This window comes from Sebastes umbrosus, chromosome 16 (genome assembly GCF_015220745.1).
Source record: "Sebastes umbrosus isolate fSebUmb1 chromosome 16, fSebUmb1.pri, whole genome shotgun sequence".
Lineage (NCBI taxonomy): Eukaryota > Metazoa > Chordata > Actinopteri > Perciformes > Sebastidae > Sebastes > Sebastes umbrosus.
The window spans coordinates 31,091,464-31,116,463 of NC_051284.1; the positions used below are offsets into that span (position 1 = coordinate 31,091,464).

Sequence of the window (25,000 nt, forward strand, 5' to 3'; positions counted from 1 at the left end):
CCAACAACTGGCGTCGGGATTTTAACTTTTGAGTGAAGCCGTTCAGAAAAGCTGTAAACCCTTTAACCTTCAGACGTTGTTGAACCATGTTTCAAGTATAACTCGACCATTTACGCTACTAAACTCTCTGGACTTGTGTGAATGAATGTGGCTAGTGAACATAATCCAGTAGGAGGAGAAGGAGGAGGAACAAACGAAGGAGTGAAGAAGCAGTTAGAGGAGGAGTAACATCTGTCCTCTCTTTGTTTGTTTGTCTGTGCAGGTGGAGCTGACCGGCAGCAGCGTCTTCGACTACATCCACCCCGGAGATCACGTGGAGACGGCGGAGCAGCTCGGCATGAAGCTTCCTCCGGGCCGAGGGTTGTCTCTGTCCCAGGGAGCCGTCAACGAAGACGGGGCGTCCTCGGCGTCGTCGTCGTCGCACTCGGAGACGCCGGAACCAGGTAGGAAACGAGGGAAGGAGGGAGGGAAGGAGGGAGGGAAGGTTGCAGGAAATGTGTCTGTTTTTTTCACAGGGCCAAATATGAGGCCTACAAGGTTCATTTATTGTTTCTTTTAACTTTCAAAATCCAAGAAGACAACAGAAAGAGAAAGAAGGCCGAGGAGAACATGGTCTCAGGAAAGCTTGAAATGTGGAAGAAGAAGGGATGAAATAAAAGGTTGCGAAAGTAAAGGAGGGATGACAGGTCGGGAAGGAGATGAGGATGAGTGTTAGGGCACTTCTAGCTGCTTGTTTGGACTGAATTATTATTATTTTTCCTAAACCTAACTAAGTGGTGAAAATGCCACGCAAAAAACTTAAAATGCGTTATCATGACACGCAAAAATGACATGCTATTTAAATCTGCGGCAGCGAGCCACCTTCGCCCCGAGCCTTTCCAAGCCGACCTAGAGCCGGTCGCGGCGCACCGCCTCGTATGCGGGATGTAAACTTATTAGCTTTCTTGCCGAGAGTTAGACGAGAAGATCGATATCACTCATGCCATGTCCGTTAAATATGAAGCTGGATCTTAGCTTAGCTTAGCTTAGCATAAAGACCGAAAGTAGTTAGTCAGTAGTTATTCCATCTTTGGATGGAGGGTACGTTGCATTGAGTTTGATATTTCCACTCTCTAACCTCGATGCCCTCTCTCTTCACTTGTTCCCTGATATCCCAGCATCCTGTGCTGCAAGTTTGAATATAATTAGTGCGCCACATTGTAAACTGGTAAAGGACACATCCCTCATTGGGATTCTTTGCATTGCCGTCTGCTATCCCTCCATCCTTTTATCCCTCCGTCCTCTCCGGTACCACATGTTCAAGACTTTTTACCTTTTCATTGTGCTTCTCTCTCTCTCTCTCTCTCTCTCTCTCTCTCTCTCTCTCTCTCTCTCTCTCTCATGCTGATGATAATTTAAGTATTAGGGGGAAAATCCATTTATAAATTAAACAAAATGACTTGATATCCATCGAGTCCCTTAGTTCATCAGCCTGTTCAAACAAGGAGGGGAAGATTGGCTTCGCGGCGGCCGGGGTCTTCGGAGACGGGCGCGGTAATTAGATCTGCCGCGGATTTATTCTTGGCTGATTGGTGCTGGTGATGGGTGAGGGGCGGCTTTAAATTAATTGGAGTTCCACATTTGAGGTTTTTTGTTCTTTTTTTTTTTGTCTTTGACTTTCTGCAAACCTCTAACGGAGCCTCCCGATGCACCAAACCGGAGACGAGGACGCATGTGTGTGGACGTCAATGTCAATATGTCTGGAGAGAAAGATAAGACATCTAAAACATAACGGGTGTTTCCCAATGCTAATGTGCCCTAAAGATAGAGAGATATGAAGACATTGAAGAAATAGAAGAGGGGTTCGTATGAATGTCTCAGTGATTCCCAAAGTTAATTTGACCAGAGAGAGAAAAAAGAAAGGAGGAGGAAGGAGGGGAGGAAGAGGACAAAGGTGTTTGTTCTACCATGTTAATTTGTCTAGAGAGAGAGATGGAAAGAAAGAAAGCGAGGCAGGGGATGTAGGGACGTGTTTGAATGTGCACGAGTGCTTAGCAATGTTAATTTGACCAAAGAAGAAGAAGAAGAGAGAGAGAGAGACGGGAGGGAGGGAGGGAGGGAGGGAGAGGTTTCAGACGGACATGTATGGATGTGAAGGAGTGATCCCCAATGATAATGTGACCGGAGAGAGAGGAAGAGGGAGGATTAGGATTCATGTATGTGTTCTTTAATGTTAATTTGTCTGGAGAAAGAGAGGAGGAATAAAAGGAGGGAGGAGGAGGAGGGGTGGTATGAATCTGTATGAGTGTCTCCCAGGAGGAGGTGGGGCTTATATCAGGTGTCCGGGGTAATCGGTCGGTTCATTTCTCCCAGAGACGATGTGAGATGTCTTTCTGTCTGAGTGGACGGACATCAAACTCTCTGGATTGAATCGGTACCTTGTTTTTTTTCTTTGGTCGACTCCACAGGGCCGTGTTCTCTGTTCTCTTACCGGACGCACAGACAGGACACAATTTGATCTTTAGTTGCGACAATGGCAAGGTCAACAGTAGAGTTCTGGTGCTCGTAGTGCTTGCATGTACTTGATTGGCCAACACGGCGCCTTGTCGGATGACGCTGCATTCATGTTATCAGCAACAGTTGAGCCAGGCTAAACTTTTTTACTGGGCGATCATTTGCCAGAACAAATGTTGCCGTTGTGAGTTTTCTGCAAACCACGGAATACGTCCAATGAGCCCAAAATACGTTTCATAAAAACATTTCATATCAGCCTCGTATAACGCTTGCAGAAACACCACGTGGTTAAAGTTGTGAAACGTTGGTTAGGTTTAGGCAACAAAACAATGTGGTTAATTAAGGTTAGAAAAAACGTTGTGGTTTGGGTTAAAATAATAACGTAACAACGTCACTACCGTAAATAAACAACGACCTTCTTACAAGAAGCGTAAAGTCAGTGTTTACTTTAGGTTTCAGCGTCTCCTCTGTGAAAGTCCTGTTTGTTTATACCACGTAATTTTAATTACGATCGCTTGATATACTACTGTACATCGCTTGCTCTGACTAAATGCAAAAACGTCGACATTCAGTGTTTGCAAAAACGATGCCAACATGTTTTCCTGGTGACTGGGTTCATTTGAATACATCAAGGAGTTGCATTTTTTAACATCGTCTGTCTGAACACAGAGTTACGCTTCTCCTCGAGCTGTAGCATTTCCATTTCTCTTCACAGCCACACAGTTTTGCCAATGCTCTTATCACCAAGTTTAATACCTTCAGTCCTTCAGTTCTGTCTCTGTCTCCATCGTCCCCTGGAGATCCAGGAAGTTCTCTGAAAATTTGTTGACAAAAGTTGAGATGATTTCTGAATCAGGAAAAACTGTAGAATCAGAGTTAGTTGACAGCTCTTGTTTAGCTGATAAAGAGGATTGAGTGGTCACCAATTTCTGGTTAAAGTCAGTTTCTAGAGAAGTTTGATTATGTGTTGTCTATGAGTGGTCTCACAGCCCGTTTGCACGAAAAGGCATATAAATGCCACGATAATGCGCAAGGAGTTTAGCGTGCAATAAGTACGTCTTTCTTGATTTCCGCGTGTTTACATTAGTGACGATTGTCGCGTATTTTTTATTGACGTTTGTGGCGTGTTTTCCATAGTTGTTTCTGTACATGTTTTACTTAGTTTACAGTCCAACCATGACGTTTTCCCCTTACCTTAACTAAGTGATTTTCTTGCCTGAACCTAACTGCGGATGTTTGCGTGCGTACAAATGACACGCAAAATGTCCGTGTAATGTTGTGGTATTTATACGCCCGGGTTTGGTCATAAGTTCCTCAAATCGTAGCCAGTTTTTTCTCTAATTTTTTCCATTTGTTGAGGTGAATGTTGGGGACAAAAATGTCAAACCACCAGCGTCACTTAGCATCCAACATTTTGTTAAAACAACACATCAACACATGAAAAGTATTTAAGTTCACTGATGTTGTAAAATATGCAATAAACTCGTCATATATCTTATCCCATTTGAACAATGAGTATAAATATGTGTACATGTTGCGTTACTCCTGCTTATGCATTAGATTTAGGGTTACGTTCCCTCAATGATTTCACCAGTGAACTACTGAAGGGAGAACTGGTGAAATAGTGTTTCTATAAAGACGGGCTTCTGTTTTAGTTTATATGTTTTCCTTTAATATTAAATTCACAGCGTCCTCCCCTCCAGACGATGAGTAATGCATTTCCACAGGCGGCCTTCGTCATTAGTTTTCATTCCAGTCGATACTTTGGCCAACGCCACGCCTGCTAACGTGTCCGGCTGAGCTTTTCCATTTGTTTATATCGTTTTTTGTTTTTGTTCCCTCCTTCTCTTCCTCCTTGAGGCGTCTTTGTTTCTTTCCGTCCTCCCTCACCAGCTTCATCACCTGCCTCTTCCTCTTCGATCGATCGCTGCTGACTTTGTTTCTGTGTGAAGTTTCACACTCCGGGCACCACTTCATCCTCCCATATGCTAATACTGGTTTAAAGTGGGGGATGTTTGGTTGTGTTTCTCTACCTGGTAACTCCATCTGGAGGACATATAAGCCCCGTTTCCACAGCAGGAACTTTCCCCCCGGAACTAAGAACCTTATGAGGAACTCATTGCGTTTCGATTGTAAGGACCTGCATCGAAATTAAGTTCTGGGATCATTTTACGGGACTTTTTTACCCCCCAAAAAGCAGCCCTTGTCCCATGTCATGTTGTCATACGTCAGCAGACTAATCTGCCTGATCTTTACAGGTCTTTAGACCGCGGTGGAAACGCAGACGACAGTGGGCTGAAGGAACCATTTAGTTCCTTTTGGTGGAAACCCGGCTTTAGTTATTTACTGGGTTGGACTGTATCGGTCTTGAAAAGCCAAGTGTTAATTTAAAGCAAGAAAGTATGCAGAGGGTAAAAACAGCCTGTTCACCAACATGTTTGACGGTTCTGCAGAGACAGAGTTTACGTTCAGTGATGACAGTTTTTACTCTTAAATGTTTGGTTTTAGATTAAAAAGGACACCACCTTCCAATCTCTTTTGACACTTTTACTAGTTCCTCATGCAGGGTGCATGCAGTGGAGAAACCCAATGCTGCTGCATCTGTCACTGGACAATCACTGCTCATCTTTCACAGTAGTAAAGATGTTTCATACCTGAGTACACTTCCGTCATCATCTACGTGACATTTATTTAAGTTGCCGCTACAGCGTAGAAAAGCGCAACCCAATCACAAGAACCCCCAAGCCCTACGAGTCAACGTTTGCATCATGCCTTCTACGAACGTCTCGCCTGCCTTCCTGCTTTACCCCCTATGGCCGTGCAATTCGAAGGATGAGATCGGTGTGCGCCAACACATTCTTACTTCCAACTCGACAAATACCGCCGCTTGGTCAGTAACCCCACCAGCGTTACTTTTGGACGGACCAGGGACAGCGTGTCAATATACGCTCGTTACATTGCATACATAGTGTCCTTTCAAAATAAACCTCCACAGGAAGTTAGGTTTAGGCAACACAACCACTTTGTTAGGGTTAGGAAACGGTCGTGGTTGATGTTAACGTCACTGACTAGCAACTCACGTGACTGACGATACCGTAGAATAACGCCGCAGTTGGGGTTTACACTGGAGTTAGTTGAAAGCCCGGTTCGTCACATACTGTTGGTAAAGGCTGCCTCCGTGCGTCGGTCTCCGATGCCGTGGGGCGCTGACCAAACGGTGGTATTTGACGAGTTGGGAGTGAGAACTGGTCGTACGCCCATATGCAGATTTCAGAGGAGAACGGTGGCGTTGAAAACAGCCTGCCTTTTCAAAACTACTCGCTGACTGCTAACGTTACTCGCGCTAAATAGCGGTCCACTTTCGTGTTTTGGTACTGTTGGTTTTCACACCTGATGCGAACCGTACCCGAGTACACATGAGACCTCCTTTTCAAGTGGACGGATCGACGAACCGTGCCCGAGTATGGTATGACCAACCGGTCGAGGCAGATGGCCGCCCACCCAGAGCCCAGTGCTGCCCGAGGTTTCTACCCGTTAAAGGGGAGTTTTTTCTTGCCACTGTCGCACCGAGTATGGTCTAGACCTCTATATAAAAAGCGTCTTCAGATACGGAGTATGGTACACAGTGTTCACACTAATCGAACCAATTGGACTTAGAGGTTCAAGTGTACTTGGATTTGGGCTCAGGTCCCTGATGTGAAAACCTCCGTCAGTTGTCCTGTATGCAGATATAAACCCCGCCCATCACGGGACGCCATGCAGCTTCAAACGAGCACAAAGTTGCTTCATCTCCACATAAAGTTCATCAGTCTGAATTACTTCTAAAGTTAATAAGTGGGCTTACCTCGCCGGCTGCTCTGTCATAATATATCAGACAGCTGACCCCATCCTTTTAATTACAGTCACGCTCATAAAGTATTGAAATTGGAGTTAAAATATGAGATGACCTTGGCGGAGAGAGATCTCCCTTTGAAGCTCGGCGCCGCTTTCAACACACCCTCTTGCACTTAAAGAGAGTCATCTTTAAAAGCACATGACGCAATTTGACTAATATCAGTCAAACTGAGGCTGAGAGGGACGGCGGCGTCTCTGGCGCTGCTGAAGGGTGAGTGGGTGAAAATTATTACTCGTGAGTGTAATTCAGAGTCTCGGTGAAGAGGAGGAAGAACTCTCACTCCGGCGTCTTCATTACAGATCATCAGCTCAGGGTCATTGATATTCTATCTGATGTCTGCTGGCTGTTGACTTTGACCTCTGACCTCCTCGCTGGAGGTGACTTGTAATTGTGAGCGTGACCATAATTTTACTTTTGAGCTGATACAGATGCTCTGACTAAGAGAAGTCCTGACCTGAAAACAGCTACAGGTACTTTAGGTTTTTGAAAACTGATTTTGTTGCAACACAGCTGCTAAACGTTGATATTCTTTGGATGTATTTCAGTACATTTAAAACCGACATACTCGAGGTTCTCCAAGGTTTTAGTCATTAACTGAAACTTTGACATCATTATGTTTGATTAAGATATTTTGAGAACAAACAAAGTACAATTAGATTATATCTGCACACAACCAAGTGGGTAGTTAAATCCTTGTTTTCTGTTGCTTCTTGCTAGAACCAAAAGAGTAACTGTGTTCATATTTTAGACGTTCAGGGTCTGAAATTAGCACCCGCCACCCGCATTTAAATAAATCATTATTACTATTATTAAATAGTAAATTGTTGGCAGTGGCAGATAAAATCATCAGGCCACCCGCCACTTTGGCAGGCAGGGAAAATTGAACATTGATAGCGCCTGAAACTCTGCTGACCCGCTCCTCTACCGGGTGAGAGAGCGAGGAGTCTGATGCGCCGTTCATCTGCATGCACGCCACGGATGCGCGTTCGCACTGCAGAGGGCAGAGCTGGCACATGTCTGGAGAGTGAACCGGAGTAACATTTAACATTTCTTTACTAATAAAAGTGCTAAAAAAACACTTTCATACAATGTTTGTCCTCCTTAAATACAAGGTGCAAATCCTTAGTATCCATACAATCGATTTTATATCGATATACATCTCCCTTGAAGGACAACTTGCCGAGTTCCTATCGATGTAGTTGGATCGTAGGAATATAAATCGATACATCGATGTAGTAGATGCTTCTTTCTAGAACCAAAGAAATCTGTGTCCATGTTTTAGACGTTAAAGGACTGAGGTGAGACTCTTTGGGTTATATATCATCACCATCAGTTTGGTGCTTTTCCCCATAAGTCCTTGAATGACAGAGGCTCCTTGAACGCATCACAGAGATAATTTTGTCCTTTTTTTGAGTCTAAAATCTCTGATGTCAAAGTGACTTTTGAACACAGCAAGCGGGCGAGATTTCAAAAAACCCTCTCCTTCCTCAAAACGGCATGACCACACGATGATGACACCTCTGACAGAGAAGTGACGGGAGATAATATGAGGTTTTATCCTTCATGTCCTTTTGTGTCCCCGTATCATCTAAACTCAGACTTTGTTCGTCGCTGCTCTAACGATGTGTTTTACCTTCAGGCTTCAACACTCTAAACACTCCAATACCAGCTAGTATAAGATCACATTTACAGTTTACTTTCCTCAAGTTAAACTTCAGTTCAGTCTGACCAAACATACCTGCAGCACAACCCGCCTGCTGCCGACACTTCATTTCATTCACATCCACGCCGCCCAACAGAAAAGCTCGCAGCTAATTGAGTATTTATTTAAATTTTCTCTCATCAGAGGAAAAGAATTAGTTAGAAAAACACCCCAATTTCAGAGTCCTTGTGGAAGTAACAGTAATTCTGCCCTCCAGGAAAAAACACCATAAGTTCTCCATTATTAGCTCCTTGCGGTCTAATTGTCCGCGGCGTCGCCTTATTTCAACATCATAAGTCTTTGATTATTGTTGCTAATTACGCTATTAGCACAATGGAGGGGAATAATTCGTCATAATCGCTCACATTTATCATAATCAACCAAAGTTTACAGTCACCTACGTTTAATGTCATTTAGAGCGACCGGCGGCGGCGGTGGCGGCTGCTGCCCAAGGACAAACTCACTGAGGGTGTGCGTGTGCGTGTGTGTGTGTGTGTGTGTGTGTGTGTGTGTATGCGCATGTGTGTGTGTGTGTGTGTGTTCGGTGGTGAAGCGTGTTTGTATTTGCATTTGAAATGTCACTTGGACTCCAGGACAGAAGGCAAAGGTCAAACATGGCGGGATGCACACACTCACTCTCACACTAATCTCCTGTAGTACATCCTCCTGCCTTCTTTCACCTCCTCCTTTGATCCACCTTCATCTCACGAGTCTCATATTGTTTTTAATTTTTAATATATTCCCTCCAGTCTGTAGTTTGTCTGTAGGTAAATAACAAAGTGGCAGGCTCTTTTAACCTGCCCGGTGACTACCTAGTCAGGGTGCTCTAAACCAAAATTACAAGCTGGTCAAACAGTTACCCAGTCAAAAGCACAACTAAACAGGCAGCAATAACCACAACTGATTTAAACTCTACACTCAAAGGCTGCAAAATACACACAAAAACTTACATTTACTTCACCTCATGGATGTTCTAATCCCGGACGAGCCCCCCATTTGTTACAACCCGGCTCAAAGGGTGCAACAAAAATGGGAGACCAGACGAGTTTTAAAAAAGTAAAAGGCATTTATTTAACAAACTAACAATAAATAACTAAACAAATGTGGAAAGTCAGTAATCAGTAATGCAGGCATGTGTGGGTGTGTGAAAATGTCTGTTGCAAACAAAACCAAAACAGGTACATGATTAACAGCCCTAGCAATACCGAATCACAATACTTCGGCACCAAAGTATAATGATAGTATCGACTCGGGAGATATGTGTGTCGTCCCAGCCCTGGTACAGATGTTAACAGTGATCTGTGTTGTCGTAGTGAGGAGCGGTAACATGACGTAAACCCTCCGGTCGGTGTCTAGCGTCAGTATTTCCTCTCTCAGTCTCAGGTTTCTGCAGCAACAAAGCGGCGGTTTGTGTGTTTTTGTCGGAGCGGAGCAGCTGAATGATTCCCTCCCAGCAGCAGATCCTCTAAACTCTAAACTCACGGGGAGAATTATTCACAATGGACTCAGTAAAAGTGCTCAAATTAATTAAATCAGTGTCATGAGTGTGTTTTAAAGAAAAGCAATAAAACCACTCGAGGCAAACAAAGAACTTTTTCAGAGGCGGAGGATTATTACTAAAACAAAATTATCCGTTTGGTTAAGTTTTATTAGACCGCCGCCTGCCCGCCCGCTCGCCGCTCGCCACCGCCACCGCTCTAAATGGAATCTTTAGAGTACACAATAGCCAATCAGGGGCTATTATTATTAGAGTTTTCTAATTAGGCTCCTTGACGAGGACGGGGGGGGTGTTTACAATGGAAGTACGGAGCTGCTCAGATAACGCCGGCAGAGGACAGGGCGGCGCCGGACGGCGAGTTAGAGCGCTCCTCTTTTTACTATCTGTCTGTCACAGCGGCGATAACACGGGAACTTCTCAAGGTCCAAGACTCAACTTTTAATTTGTGGACAGTGTGTGTGTTAGTGTGTGTGTGTGTGTGTGTGTGTGTGTGTGCGTGTGTGCTCAGTCAAACTAAGTTTAAAGAGGACGGCGTGTTAAACATGATGAAGAGGTGTGTGACAAGTGTGTGTTCAGAGAAGAGGGAAGGAAGACAGGAAGACGTGTTTAAAAGAGGCGGTTATGGGATGTTAAAAGAGAAGAAGGAGAGCAAACTAAGTACATTTAATCAAGTCCCGTATTTAAGTATAATTTTGAGGTACTTGTACATTGTACTTCTACTCCACTACATCTTAGAGGTAAATATTGTACCTTTTTATACATTTATTTGACGACTAAAGTAACTTTGCAGACTCTGATTATTAATAAAAAATGTAATCAGCAAATAAATGATGTATTATTATACATTAAACTACCAGCATTGTATAAAGTCATTAAAAGTATCTCCACCTTTACCAGCTGCAACATTAAAGTGATGAACACTTTAATGCATCAATAATCCTATAATATCATATATATTATTCTGCATAATGCGTACTTTTACTTTTTGCATTTTAAGTATGTTTTACTTATTTACTTAGTGCTTCTTCTCCATCAGTGGTGAATTTAAGAAAAGGAGATTGAAGACAGAAGAGGAGAGAGACTGAATGAATAAAGAATCAGATCTCACAGAAAGACGTATAAATACCACGACATGATACAACGTATTTTAGCCTTTTCAAGTGTCATCTGTACGCCACGCAACAAAGCTATGGTAACGTCCGCAGATGTGTTGAGGCATCAAAACAACTTAGTTAGATTTAGGAAAAACATCATGGTTGGTCTTTAAATAAGTCGAACGCTAAGTACAATATGTACGTAAACAACGTAATAAAAGTACGGAAAACACGTCACAAATGTCAGTAAAAAAAGTCTCTCTCTTTTTATTCTACATCACGAGCTCTGAGCTTGATTTTACGTTGCAGTCAGTACAGACTACATGACGTGCACACGACACGCCAGAAGCTAGAACGGCGTTCTTATTGCACGCTAAATGCCCCGTCATTCATACGCCTCTTCATGCAACCAGGCTGCTGAAAGAGAGAAAGAAAAAAAGAAGCAGATTGTAAGTTAACTGGTGGAGGGGAAGAGGCAGAAATAGAGAGGAAAGAAAGAACAAACTGTGGTTTGAGGAAGGAAGGAAAAAGAAGAGTTAATAAAGGAAAAGAGAAAGGAAGTGAGGGAGGAAAGACTGAGGTTTCAAGTAAAGACGACGAGGAAAGGAAGTGAAGGAAGGAGGGACGAAAGGAAGATAGAGAGCGAGAGATGATGAAGAAATGAAGTAAAGAAAGGAAGGGAAGGAGGAAAAACAAAGAACAGAAGATGACAACAAGAAAGAGAGAAAGAAAGAAAGAGAGTGATGTTTCAAGTGGAGACGATGGAGAGACAGAGAGAGAGAAGTGAAGGAAGGATGAACAACAGCAGCAGCATGGAGGGAAGGAAAACAAAGAAAAGAGAGAAACAGAGAGAGAGAGAGAGAGAGTGAATGTCCTCGGGGCTGAACTGCTGGCGGCAGACAGCGCAGCAGGAGGAGGTCAAAGGTCACCGCTCTGCAGAGGCTGGCCGGGGTCACACACACACACACACACACACACACACACACACACACACACACTGCGCCTCAGTCTGCCTCGCAGCGATCTGACTGGTCACTCATCACCGCCGTCACGTGAAAACCTCGTAACTCCACACACTGAATCACTTCTGAGTGTAGTAGTAAAACCCAGAACATTTACTGTCGGCTCTGCACGACAGTTTTGGTAATACCAAAATGACTTTTCAACCCCATTCTTTGAGGAATATAACGGGTTTTTCTAAGAACGTTTGAAAAAAATACCGTCTAAAATGAGCAAACTTGTGACTGAGGTTTGCCTGTTGACCTCCAGCAGATGTTGTGATGTTAGAATCAGATCAGATCTGTCAGTAGACGTTCTTCTGTTAGCGTGTTAGCATGTAGAGCGACACACGTCTGTTTCATCAGATCAGAGACAATAAGTCGTCGTCTGTGTTCATCAGAAGCCGGAGCAGCTCTCTTCACAGACGTGTTTGTTAAAACCAGTTAGCAGCTCGATGAACACGGCCGCCGCGTCTATTCCTCCTCACGCCTTCCTCTGATTACGGATGCTAATCTGTTCAGTCCATCCATCTGTCCTCTCTCTCTCTCTCTCTCTCTCTCTCTCTCCGCCGCCGTCACCGTCGCCGCCTGGATTCAATTACACCAAACACACTCCTCTCTGTTATCCTCTCGCCCCTCTCTGTTTCTTCTTCTTCTTCCTCATCTTTTTCTTCTACCTCCCTTTCTTGTCTTTTATCTGGGGACGCCGCTGTCGTCTGGCCAAACACGAACAGAGGGAGGAAGAGAGAGACAGAGAGAAATTAAAGGAGAGGAAATAAAGACAGAAGGACGAGGAGACACAAAGGAAGAAAGAGACGAGTGTGGAGATGAAATTAAATCTAACAGAGAGAGAGAGAGAGAGAGAAGGGAGGTGTTGATGGTGGACTGATTCAAGTCTGAAAGCCAACTGAAGCAACTCTGTTTAAAAGTTTGAATTGAATCAAATTCATTTGGTGCGTTCACACCATGAGCAAAGCAAACTTTTTGCGCGGTGCGACTACATACAATGTTCCTGCAAAGAGGCGAATAGACGTGAATTTGCGCCGGGCGTATTCGTTAGAGTTCAAACATTTCAACTTGAGTTAGAAATTCACGTAACGCTGTGTGGTGAAAGCCTCTCAGCGTTCAGATCCTCCTCCTGTCGTCACCGACGTCCTGACGTTGATGAACGATAAATGGAGGATAAGTAAATCTTGTATGTGTCTGTGGTCACCCAGAGCTACGATAGTCCATCACATCTGTACAGAGAGCGGACCAAACTGTGTGTAGAAACAACAACGCCTCTAGATGACGTCATGTTGAGTGTTGATGGAGCAGCTGCGTAGCCCGGCACTGACCCATCCAGACTCCATTCAGAAAACAAGCATTTTAGAAGTTGTCTGCTTGTCGTCTTGGTAACAGACCTGACAAAACATGAATTCAGACTTTTTACTAATCAGCATCATTATGTAGTTATTTCGGCATCTTTTTGATCTGTTTATTGATATTAAATCACAACACAATCTGTTTATTTGGGGTTCAAAACCTGATGAATCCATCGGTACCAACCATGTCATACTAGCTTGTCATGAAGGAGGTTAAATAACGCTCCAAACTTACGCTAAATTTTGACCTCTGACCTCCAGATATGTGAATGAAAATGGGATCTATCGGTACCCACGAGTCTCCCCTTTACCCATGTTGTGATTTGAGCATATATATGTACATATATATAGCTGACTGTAGACAGAGAGGGTGAGAGACCAGCATCCTGTTGTATTTGAGTAAAAGCAGCCTGAGAGCAGCGGGTGTTGTCATGTGATGGATTCAGTGTTTGTCTTGTGTTTGAGCTGTTTTCAGAGTAAATGCCACTCGAGGAGCCGCTGGACGCTGCGTTTAGGCAACCGTCCTCTCTGTGGGAAATCTGATATTTGTGCTGTTTGTTTATATTTGTTTTAGTGTTTTTTGTTGGAGACTAACAGCTGTGGATTCATCTGCATGTTTCCTGTTTGACACGGGACTCTGTGTGTGGCGGGGACACACTGCTACTCGGTTTTGTTTTTGTTTTTCTATTTTTAATTCTATTTTTACAGTTTAAAATAAGTCTGATTAAGTATGATTTCATCAGCAGACTGTTCACACTGAACGAAAACGTCGCAGCAAATATCCAAACAGGCGTTATTTGGATAAACTGACCACATATTGAGGAATGTAAACAGTTACTATCTCACCTGAAAACATATTAAAACCTAATAAAGACACAAAACTGACGGCCGGTCTCAAGGTAACCAGACGCAATGCATTGTGGGATAGTTGACTATGTGTAGTAAGCTCACGTCTCAAACTCTTGGTAATATAAAAGCAAAGAGACGAAACTCTAAAACTATTGTTCAACACAGGACATTTCAGTAGAATAGAAATAATGTAGTTTTACTTTTGTACGGCACTTTTTGAGCGACGTTTTACTGGTGTCCGGTAGTTGCTTTCAGTCCAAAATGGCGGAAGCGTAGCTCTGCTGCTGTGCGCTGACGTTGCAATGGAACGAACTATTGACTTTCACTTTCTGTGGTAGTAGCATTTATATCTGGACATTTCTCACGTACACAAAATCCACATACTGCAGTGTGAACGCACTACATACTATAGTATAATTCAACGTCATACTTAGTATGAATAGTACGTTAGTATGTTAGTACGTTAGTATGAATAGTATGTTAGTATGTTAGTGTGAATAGTATGTTAGTATGTTAGTATGTTAGTACGTTAGTACGTTAATATGTTAGTATGTTAGTATGTTAGTATGTTAGTACGTTAGTACGTTAATATGTTAGTACGTTAGTACGTTAGTATGTTAGTACGTTAGTACGTTAGTACGTTAGTATGTTAGTATGAATAGTATGTTAGTATGTTAGTATGTTAGTACGTTAGTACGTTAGTATGAATAGTATGTTAGTATGTTAGTACGTTAGTATGTTAGTATGTTAGTATGAATAGTATGTTAGTATGTTAGTATGTTAGTACGTTAGTATGTTAGTACGTTAGTATGTTAGTATGAATAGTATGTTAGTATGTTAGTACGTTAGTACGTTAGTACGTTAGTATGAATAGTATGTTAGTATGTTAGTATGAATAGTACGTTAGTACGTTAGTATGTGAACCCTCCTCCCTCTCTGTCCTCCTCACTTTTCCTCTTGAGTTCTTTTTTTCTATTTCTACCCCTCCCTCTCTTGTTCTACACTTCCCATCACCCTTTCTTCACTCACGTCTCTCCCTCTCTCTCTCTCTCTCTCTCTCTCTCTCTCTCTCTCTCTCTCTCTCTCTCTCTGAAAGTAATTATACAGGTTGCAGATACAGACAATTACTTATTATCTCTCCATTGTGTGTGTCGTCATGACCTCTGACCTCCTTCAAAACAAAGACGAGCTGTCAGTCTCGTCGTCCGTATCAGAGAAAAACAAATTGTTCTTTAATTTACTCTCCTCTTCACGCTCTCCTTCCTCCTCCTCCTCCTCCCTCTCTCCTCATCGTCTCTTCACTTCCTGGTGAACAGTGGACACCTGAATGTCTGACGGACAGTCGATAAGTCCAGTTCATCCCAGAGGTGTTGGACGGAGTCGAGGTCAGAGTTCTAGTGAACACCAGTCCAAGTTCTTCTACACCGAAACTGTCCGCAGACTGACAGGCTAGCTAGCTTCAAGAGCAGGAGACGGCTGGATAACGTAACTGTCTCCAGAACTGGCTAGTTAGCTAGCTGCACTGTAAAAAAAAAAAAGTGTAAAATAACAGAAATTTTCCGGCAGCAGGGGCGCCAGAAAATGTCTGTTAAAAAACGGAAAAATACTGTCCATTAATTAACATAAATAAACTGTAAAAAAAAAACAGTAATTATCTTTATGTAAGTAGCCTTTATTACTGTAATATTACAAGAAATATTTTACTTTTAACATATATTTATTGTTATAATAGTCATACACCGTAAATCTAAGACCATTTACATATAAATCACAAATGAAACATGTCATTTTACGTTGCAAAAGCACAAATTTACATTAACTCAGAAGTTTTGCAAAAAAAATCTGTATTTTCACAAGAAATATTTTTAGAATTCCATGAAATCCTTTTCTTCTAACATAAATTAATTGTTAAATAGAGTCATAAACATCTAAAAAACAGAATAATTATCTTTAAAAATGATCAAGAAAAGCTTAAATACAGATAATTACGATTGTGATTACAAAAAAATACTGGAAATCTAAGACCATTTACATATAAATCACAAATGAAACATGTCATTTTTACTTTTTTTCTGTCATTTGAAATGTAAACAACAAAAAATGTAAAATTTCTTGAAAAAAACTGTAAAAAAACAACATTTTTTACAGTGTAGCTTGTCCGGAGTCTATCTGCTATCTGCTCCGACAATAAACTCAAACTTTGGTAGGAAATAGCTCAAATCCACCGGCATCTGATACATAAATTAATTTCACTCTCACACTCTTCCTCAGCTCTCCCTCCTCCTCTTCCTCCCTCTCTATCTCTCCCCTTCTGTCTTCATCCATTCCTCCTTTTATTCTCCTTCTCTTCACCTCTGCCTTCCTCTCATAGGTAGATCTGTTCCCAGAAGAGGAAGAGGAGAGGCTAAAGACAGCTTAGAGAAGCCTTAAGAGTCCTGTCACAGGGAGATCACTGAGGAGGAGGAGGGGAGGAAGAGGGGAGGAAGAGGAGGGGAGGTGTCTCTGAGGAGGAGAGACGGGAGACGAGAGGAGAGAAAGAAAGACAGAGCGGGATCAAGGCGTCTCCAGACTATTAGAGGCTGTTTGATTTGAGCTCATTGTCCTGATAAGACTGTCAAAATAAAAGTCTTTTTTTTATCACAGCAGAGAGGAGGGGGGGGGGGGGGCGGATGGATGAGAGGAGATGAAGAGGGAAAGAGGAATGGAGGTGAGGAAGAGGAGGAGGAGGAGGAGGAGTGGTTTTACCTTTCCTTACCTTTGGTTCCCAGGCTTTTACTTTGTGGGAAAAATCTTTGAGGAAATCTACCGTCAACCCGTCTCAGACAAACGCTCTTATTCTGTAAACTCTGCTTTAATTGGGTGTTTTATTTTGTCAAATTGCTCCTCTTCCTCCTCATCCTCTTCCTCAGTCGTCTCCTCTCCTTCAATCTCTTTCCTCCTGCCGTCCTCCTCTTTTCCCTCATCATCTTCATCCTTCTCACTATTCACCTTCCTCTATTTTTCATTTTTCATCCATCTCTCTCTCTCTCTCTCTCACGCTCTCTTCCCTCACCTCTTTCTTTCATCTCCTCTCTTTCTTCCTCCTCTCTGCATCCACCCTCCTCTTCCTCACCACCCTGCTTCCCTCTCTCCTCCTCTTCCATCGTTCTCCTCCCTCTCTTGAAACTCTTCTCTTCTTCCGTCCTACCTTCCTTCTTTCTGCATCTACACCTCCTCTTCCTCTGAACCATCATCTCCATCCTTATCTTGTTACTCCTCTTCCTTTCTTCCTCACATTCCTCACCTTCATCTCCTCCCTCACCCCTTTCTTCCTCCTCTTCTCGTTACCTGTCCCTCCAGTCCTCTTCTTCTCCTCTTCCTCCTTTTTGTCCATCTCTTCCTCTTTCTTCTACTCTGTCCTTCCTTCTCCTCTCCATCTGTGTCTTTTCCATCTTTCTCCTCCCACTCTTGTTCCCCCTTTTCTCTTTCTACCTGTACCTCCCCCCTCCCTCCTCTTCCTCCACCTCCTCTTCCTCCTCCTTCTCCTCTTCCTCCTCCTCTTCCTCCTCCTCCTCCTCCTCCTCTTCCTCCACCTTCAGTAAACTGAAAAATTATCACTTGGGCTTTTCTTCCTGACACATTTGGTCAAATCCTCCCTGATAGGAAACACATTCTATTCATGAGGCAGGTCTCTCCTCCTCCTCCTCTTCCTCTTCCTCCTCCTCCTCTTCCTCTTCCTCCCCCCTCCTCCTCCCCCGGCTGACGGTAGCAATTCAATTACAGCCGTGGAGGCGATAGTGAGCCGGAGAGGCAGCAATATGACAGGACAGTTACAGAGTGTTTACACAATTAAACTTTCACTGACAATACTCTCCATCTGGGATGAATGCATCCTCGTTTCTCTCTGTGTTTATATACTCTCTCGCTCTCTCTCTCTCTACATATATATATACATATATATATATATATATATGTATATATATATGTATATATAGGGAGGAGGAGGGATGATGATAAGAGTGGAGGACAGATGTGTTGTAGTGTGGGATCGTCTTGTTGCTGTTAAAGGAGTATTTCAACATCTCTCTGAGAGGTTAGCCGACTCGTTCTCACTCCCGTAATGCCGACCACGACCGTTTCCCAACACTAACTAAGAGGTTGTGTTGCCTAAACCTCACTTCCTGTGAAGTTTATTTTGAAAGGACACTATGCGTGTAATGAGCGTATGTTGACACGTCGTCTCTGGTCCGTCCAAATGTAGCGCTATAGAGGGGAATCCTGTGCGTCGCTATTTGAGGAGTTGTGAGTGAGAATGTGTTGGGTTAGCTTAGCTTAGCATAAAGACTGGAAGTGGAGGGAAACTGCTAGCCTTCCTGTTGATAGTTGTTGTACTTTAAAGAGAAATTACATCTGCAGGAGAAGTTTGTTTTTCCTTGGTGTTAGAAGCATCTCCTGTCACATGTCCTCTGTTTCCTCCTCCGCCTCCTCCTCATCTTCTTCTTCATGCGTTCCTCTTTTTCTTCTCCCTCATCCTCCTCCTCCTCCTCCTCTTACTTCTTCTCTTCCTCCTTCTCTTGTTCTTCTTCATGTGTTCCTCCTCCTCCTCTTCCTTCTCCTCCTCGTCTTCTTCTACTTCTTCATGCATTCCTCTCTTTCTTCTCCCTCCTCCTCCTCTTACTCCTTCTCTTCCTTCTCTTTTTCTTCTTCTTCATATGTTCCTCTCCTCCTCGTACTTCTCCTCCTCATCTTCTTCTACTTCTTCATCATGTGTTCCTCTCTTTCTTCTCCCTCCTCCTCCTCCTCCTTCTGGTTGTCTTCTTTTTCTTCCCATTTTGCCCTCCTCTTCCTCTTCCTCTTCCTCCTCCTCCTCCTCCTCCTCCTCCTTCTCCTCCTCCTCCTCCCATCTCTTCTCCCTTCACTTCATTCATGTAAAAATTGTTTAATAAAAGACGTCAGCTCCGAGCAGCAGAGCTACGCTTCCGCCATTTTGGACTGAAAGCGACTACCAGACGCCAGTAAAACGTCCGTCTACAAAGAGATGTACAAAAGTGAAACTACATTATTTCTATTCTATGGTGATATTCTACTGAAATGTCCCGTGTTGAACAATAAAATATTATAAATATAATAAGCATTTTCAGTCCAAAATGGCGGCTGTTGTCTAAAAAGCAGCAGAGTTTCATCTCTATGCTTCTCTGTGTTTGAGCAGAGTTTCTCTCCTCTTGTGTTTATTTCAGCCTCTTAATGTGCTACATGTGTCCGTCTTATCTGCTGTATTATTTCCTTCTTGTTAAGCCAATTATATTTGTGTCTTCCTTCACGTCGTCGTGGCGGCGGCGGTGGCGGTGCAGCGGCGGCGGCTGGTGGAGGTCGCGGTGACCTTGCTGTAGCTGCCTTTGTCTCATCACGTTAGCTAGTTATCAGTGGGACACAACGGGCTCTCTGAACCAGGCGGCGCTATTAGACTGTCTGACAATGATACACTGTCCCGCCGAGACTTCAACGCAATCACACACACACACACACACACACACACACAGGCGTTGAGAGAAACCCTCGGCACTCTGGGTATTGTCCAAAGATCACAGGCGTAGGTGAGTTGTTCTTTTTAATTAATCATTTGTCCTTCAAACGGGGGAAAGTTTCCTCGCCGTAGATAATTAGGTCCCAGAGTCGGCGCCGCAGCCACCTGCTGCCTTTGTAGCGCTAATCTCTGTCTTGTAGGAGCGCCGTCCCAGAAGACACCACGGCAACGCACGCCACGGCAACGCACGCCACGGCAACGCACGCACGGCAACACACGCATGGCGAGCAGAATGAGAAAACACCTCTGAATCCCCACATGGTCCTCCACCTCCACCTCCTCCTCCTCTTCTTCTTCTTCTGTTCGTCTTTTCATTCCCTCTGCTCCTCCTCCTCCTCCTCCACCCCCTTCTTCTCCTCATCTTCTTCTCCTTCTTCTTCATGTGTTCCTCTCCTCCTCCTCCTCCTCCTCCACCTCCTCCTCTTCTTCTTCTTCTTCTTCTTCTGTTCGTCTTTTCATTCCCTCTGCTCCTCCTCCTCCTTCTTCTCCTCATCTTCTTCTCCTTCTTCTTCATGTGTTCCTCTCCTCCTCCTCCACCTCCTCCACCTCCTCCTCTTCTTCTTCTTCTTCTTCTTCTTCTTCTGTTCGTCTTTTCATTCCCTCTGCTCCTCCTCCTCCTTCTTCTCCTCATCTTCTTCTCCTTCTTCTTCATGTGTTCCCCTCCTCCTCCTCCTCCTCCTCCTCCTCCTCCTCCTCTTCCTTCTTCTCTTCTTCTTCTTCTGTTCTTCTTCTTTTCATTCCCTCTGCTGCTCCTCTTCCTCCTCCTCCTCCTCCTCCTTCTCTTCTTCTTCTCCTTCTTCTTCATGTGTTCCTCTCCTCCTCCTCCTCTTCTTCTGGTCTTCTTCTCTTTCTTCTTCATAAGTTCCTCCTCCTCCTCCTCCTCCTCCTCCTTCTCTTCTTCTCCTCATCTTCTTCTCCTCCTCCTTCTCTTCTTCTCCTCATCTTCTTCTCCTCCTCCTCCTCCTCCTCTTCCTGGGTGTGTGTGACAGTGAAAGTGATATCTCCAGTGTGTGTAATCCTATTAATTCAAAGTGAATAACAAAGAGAGAGAGAAAAGAGAGAGAGAGAGAGAGAGAGAGGAGGTGCTGCTCCCCTGTCGATCCTCCGTCCTCCCTCTCTCTCCCTCTCTCTCTCTTTTCTCTCTCTCTCTCCATCATCATTATTCCTCCGTCAGATCGGAGGCTGATTTCCTGGAGGACCGACTGATGGAGGGATGGAGGGATGACGGAGGGATGGAGGAGGGAAACAGAGGCTGCACCTCCTCCTGGGAGGCCTCGTTTCCTCTTTCCTTCCCTCTTTCTCTCTCCGTCACTCTTTCACTCATTGTCTTTTCCCTCTCTCACTCTTCCTCCCCCGTTTCTCTCATCTCCTCCCCTCTCTTTCCTTTCCTCTCCATCTCTCCTCCATCATTTTCCCCTCCTCCCCTTGGTCCTCTTTTTTATCTTTTCCATCACTTCCTTTTCATCCTTCTTTTTCCTCTTTTCATTTCTATATACTTTTTTATTTCTTCTTTTTTGCTTTTTTGCTTCTTTCTCTCCTTCTTTCACTCCTCCTCCCCCTGTTTTTATCCTCCTCTCTCTCTCACACTCTCTGTCTATTCAGTCTCATTTCATCCTCTCATCTCTTCTTTCATCATTCTTGATTTTCATATCAACCTCTTCCCTCTTTTCTCTCTCTCTTCATCTTTCTTCTTTTCCATCTTTATCTTTTGTTTCCTTTCTGTTCTCCCTCTTTTTCTCCTCCCTCCTCATCTTTCTGTCTTTTCTTTTATTTACTCGTTCTTCCTCTCCTTTTTTCCGGTATCTCTCACATTTACTTTTTTCCAGCTGTTCTTTTCCTTTCTTTATCTCTACTTATTATTTTCTCTCTTTCTTTCTCTTTTTTCTTTTCTTTTATCCTTCTTCCGCTTCATTCTCTCCCTCTCTCCCACCCTCTTGTCTCTCTCTCTCCATCCCTTTCTTTCCCTCCCTCCCTCTTCCTCTCTCCCTCTTGTCTCCCTCTCCTCACTCTCTCTTTTTCTCTCTCCTCTTTCCTTCCCTCTTCCTCTCCCTCTCTTCCTCCATACTTCTCTCCCTCTGATGTGTCTCTCTCTTTCCCTCCCTCCATTCCTCCCTCTCTCCTTCTCTCCCTCCCTCTGTTGTCTCTCTCTCTTCCCCTTTTCTCTTTCTCTCTCTTGTTTCTCTCTCCCTCCCTCCCTCCCTCCCTCTCCCTTCCTCCCTCCCTCCCTCCCTCTCCCTCCTTCTCTTCCTCCCTCTAGTCATTCTCTCTCTTCAAGGACATTTATATTATAAAGGATGAATTTGCATATTAATTCATTTCTTTCAATTTTTTCAGATTAGACGTTGTCAACACGTATCAGAGCTGATCAAACCGCCGCCGCCGCGTAGCGTCCACCAGAGACCTGAGAGTGTGTGTGTGTGTGTGCGTGTGTGTGTGTGTGTGTGTGTTTAGCAGAGTTGTAAAGGAAGTAAAACATCCAACCTCACAATGTTTACAACACAAAAACACACACCAGTACTCTGCTGAGCATGTGTATATATATATATACATATATATATATGTATATATATATATGTATGTATATATATATATATATGTGTGTATATTTCGACACCACGTATCATACTTTCCTCTAAATAAAAAGGACAATATTTGTAATTTGTTTAAACGATAAACATTACATATGTTTGCATTTAACAGACGGGGACCTCTAGACGCTGTATGAATTATGAATTATGAGTTATGATTTTTGTCTGTCAGAAACAAAAGTTCCAATAGTGTGGCATTATTTAATCCTGTCTCCAATAACCTACATATATACGACGGCGTATTAGGGCCATTGTAGGTAAAAGAAAGTAATTACAGCGCCAGGGTAGGGGTCATATTCCCAGAAAAAACTTCAGAGATTTAAATTGCAAATTCATGAGGAAAAAAAAAGAAAATGTACGAGATTATAAATATCCGAGTTGATTTTTTTCTCGTAAATTTCCGACTTTAATCTCAGACAATATCAGAGTTTTTTTCTTGTAATTTTTTGACTTTATATTTTAGTAAATTTGTGATTTTTTTCTCGTACATTTCCGACTTTAATCTCAGAAAATATCAGAGTTTTTTCCGGAAAGTTATGACTATAATAACGCAAATTTGTGATTCTTTTTCTCCTAAAATTCAGAACTTTATCCTCAGAGAATATCAGAGTTTTTTTCTTGTAAATTTATGATTTTATAATCTACCAAATGTTTGAGTTTCTTCTCGTAAATTTGACAGAATAATCACAGAGATTATGAGTTTTTTTTTCTTGTAAATATATACTTAATAATCTAGTGAATTTGTGAGTTTTTTCTCGTAGATTTTCCACTTTAATCTCAGAATATATCAGAGTTCTTTTCTCGTAAAATCATGACTTTATAATCTATCAGATATGTGACTTTTTTCTCGTAAATCTACGCCTTCATAATCTCGCAAATGTTTCAGTTTTCTTTCGTAAATTTTGGACTTTAATCTCAGAAAATATCAGAGTTTTTTTCTCGTAAATCTATGACTTTATAATTTAGCAAATCTATGATTTTTTTTCTTTTATATTTACTACTTATATTTATTATTTTAATCTGGGAAATTCTGAGTTTTTTCTCGGAATATTACCCCCCTGCCCCGGCTCCGTAATTATTATTTCTACCCACCATGGCCCTTATTATGTTTTTGTACGTATACGACTAAATTCATTTACCAAATATGTTTTTGGGGAAATGTAATTGCTGCCTGGATTATGTTCAGTGGTAACGTTGTTGTTATTGTATATAAAGTGTAAATTCCCCTTCACATTAAGGGTTGGTGGGAGTGTGTGACGTCAATGAGTGTCCTCAGAAGTACAGTAATCCAGCCTGATGGCGGTCCAGTGTGTGTCTGTGTGTTTATGATGAGACGTTTCCCAGCTGTCTCTCCTCCCATCACTCCTTCTGATGGATGGACAAGTTATGAATATGCAGTTGATTTCTGACAAATGGAGCATCTCACCTTCAGGAAACCGCCTCTGCTTCACGACTGGACGCTGCTCGCCGGGCGGGGCGGGGGGAGGTTGAAAAATGTACTTCCTGTGTGGTATTTAGTGTTGTGAAGGACGAGAGCGTCACCGTCGGGTTGAAGGAATAATCTCAGAGACTTTTATTTTGGTGATAATCTCTCATTTAAAGGCTTTTATTTTGACAGTCATGACCTAAGAAGATTACAGCTTTCGTTTTCTCCTTAACACACCTCTTAATTTGTCTTGTTTTCCTCTCGTCTCGGCTCCTGACGTGTTTTGACATTTCGCCGTCTGATTGCCGTGAGCCGCTCTGAGGTGATTGGCAGTTTGACAGCGGCTGTGATTGGCCGACGGGTCCCGCTGACAGAGCCAATGTATTTATTTGTTTTATTAAAATCACTCCGTGTAGGCCTTGATGTGGAATTTATATGATGTCAAAAAGTGTTGAAACCTCCACGTCGGCAGCTTTATGTGTTTATTAATTTGTCAGGAGGAGAATCATGTGTATTTGAGTTTCTGTGTGTGTTTGTGTTTCCTCAGTGGAGTCCAGCAGTCCCGTTCTTCTGTCTCCTGATAACACTCTGGAACGATCCTTCTTCATCAGGATGAAGTCGACGCTCACAAAGAGAGGAGTGCACATCAAGTCCTCGGGATATAAGGTGACATTACGATCCATTGCACAACCTGTAGTTATCAACTACATCCCCATTTCTGCATCTTATTTCCTGTCATACTGTACCTGGAAGATCAAACTGTGGTGACTGAGTCAGGTCACGCCTCACTTTACTGACCCTGATGTGTTTATTTATGAACTCTAGTGTCACAAAGAGCTCATCAAACTCTCGCCATCGCTCTAAGTCACATACCGAACCCAAACAACACGTCAGGAGTTAAAGCGCCCTCTAACATCAGAAACAACAAATCAACTATTTAAAAAGGACTTTAGCTCCTTAAAACTTCATTTCGACCCCGTCATTCACAGTTTATCACCTTAACAGCGTTGACTGAATTCTGCACATCATGTCCTTTTACTGCAATTATACAACTTCTGTGTGTAAGAAATACTTTTTCTGAGCTAAAACCAGATAGAAGATTATTTTTAAAATGAACACAAAGTGTTCAATAGTTCAAAAAACATGACGAACTTAGGAGATGACGTCAGGACGTAGGCAACCACAACGGGATGTAGGCGACGAAAGCGGAATGTAGGCGATGACGACGAGATGTAGGCGATGACCGAACGTAGGCAACGAAGACCGTATGTAGGCGACAACGGCGGAATGTAGGCGATGACGAAAGGATGTAGACGACGACCGAACGTAGGCAACGAAGACCAGATTTAGGTGACGACGGCGGAATGCAGGCGATGACGGTGGGACATAGGCGACGACCGAACATAGGCAACGAAGAGCGATGTAGGTGACGACAGCAGAATGCAAGCGATGACGACGGGACGTAGGTGATGACAATGGGACATAGGCAACGACGACCGTATATAGGCGACGACGGCAGAATGTAGGCGA

At 43.2% G+C, this 25,000-nt stretch overlaps 1 protein-coding gene across 8 annotated transcripts in view; it reads left to right on the forward strand.

Annotated features, from left to right (window-relative positions):
• LOC119504491 (neuronal PAS domain-containing protein 3) overlaps positions 1 to 25,000 on the forward strand; it is a 317,816-nt gene that overhangs the window by 262,979 nt on the left and 29,837 nt on the right. For all 8 annotated transcript variants that reach the window (XM_037796620.1, XM_037796619.1, XM_037796621.1 and 5 more), the window contains 2 exons: positions 263 to 443; positions 24,018 to 24,136. In XM_037796620.1, coding sequence (XP_037652548.1) covers positions 263 to 443; positions 24,018 to 24,136 — 300 coding nt within the window. The remainder of the gene's footprint in view (positions 1 to 262; positions 444 to 24,017; positions 24,137 to 25,000) is intronic.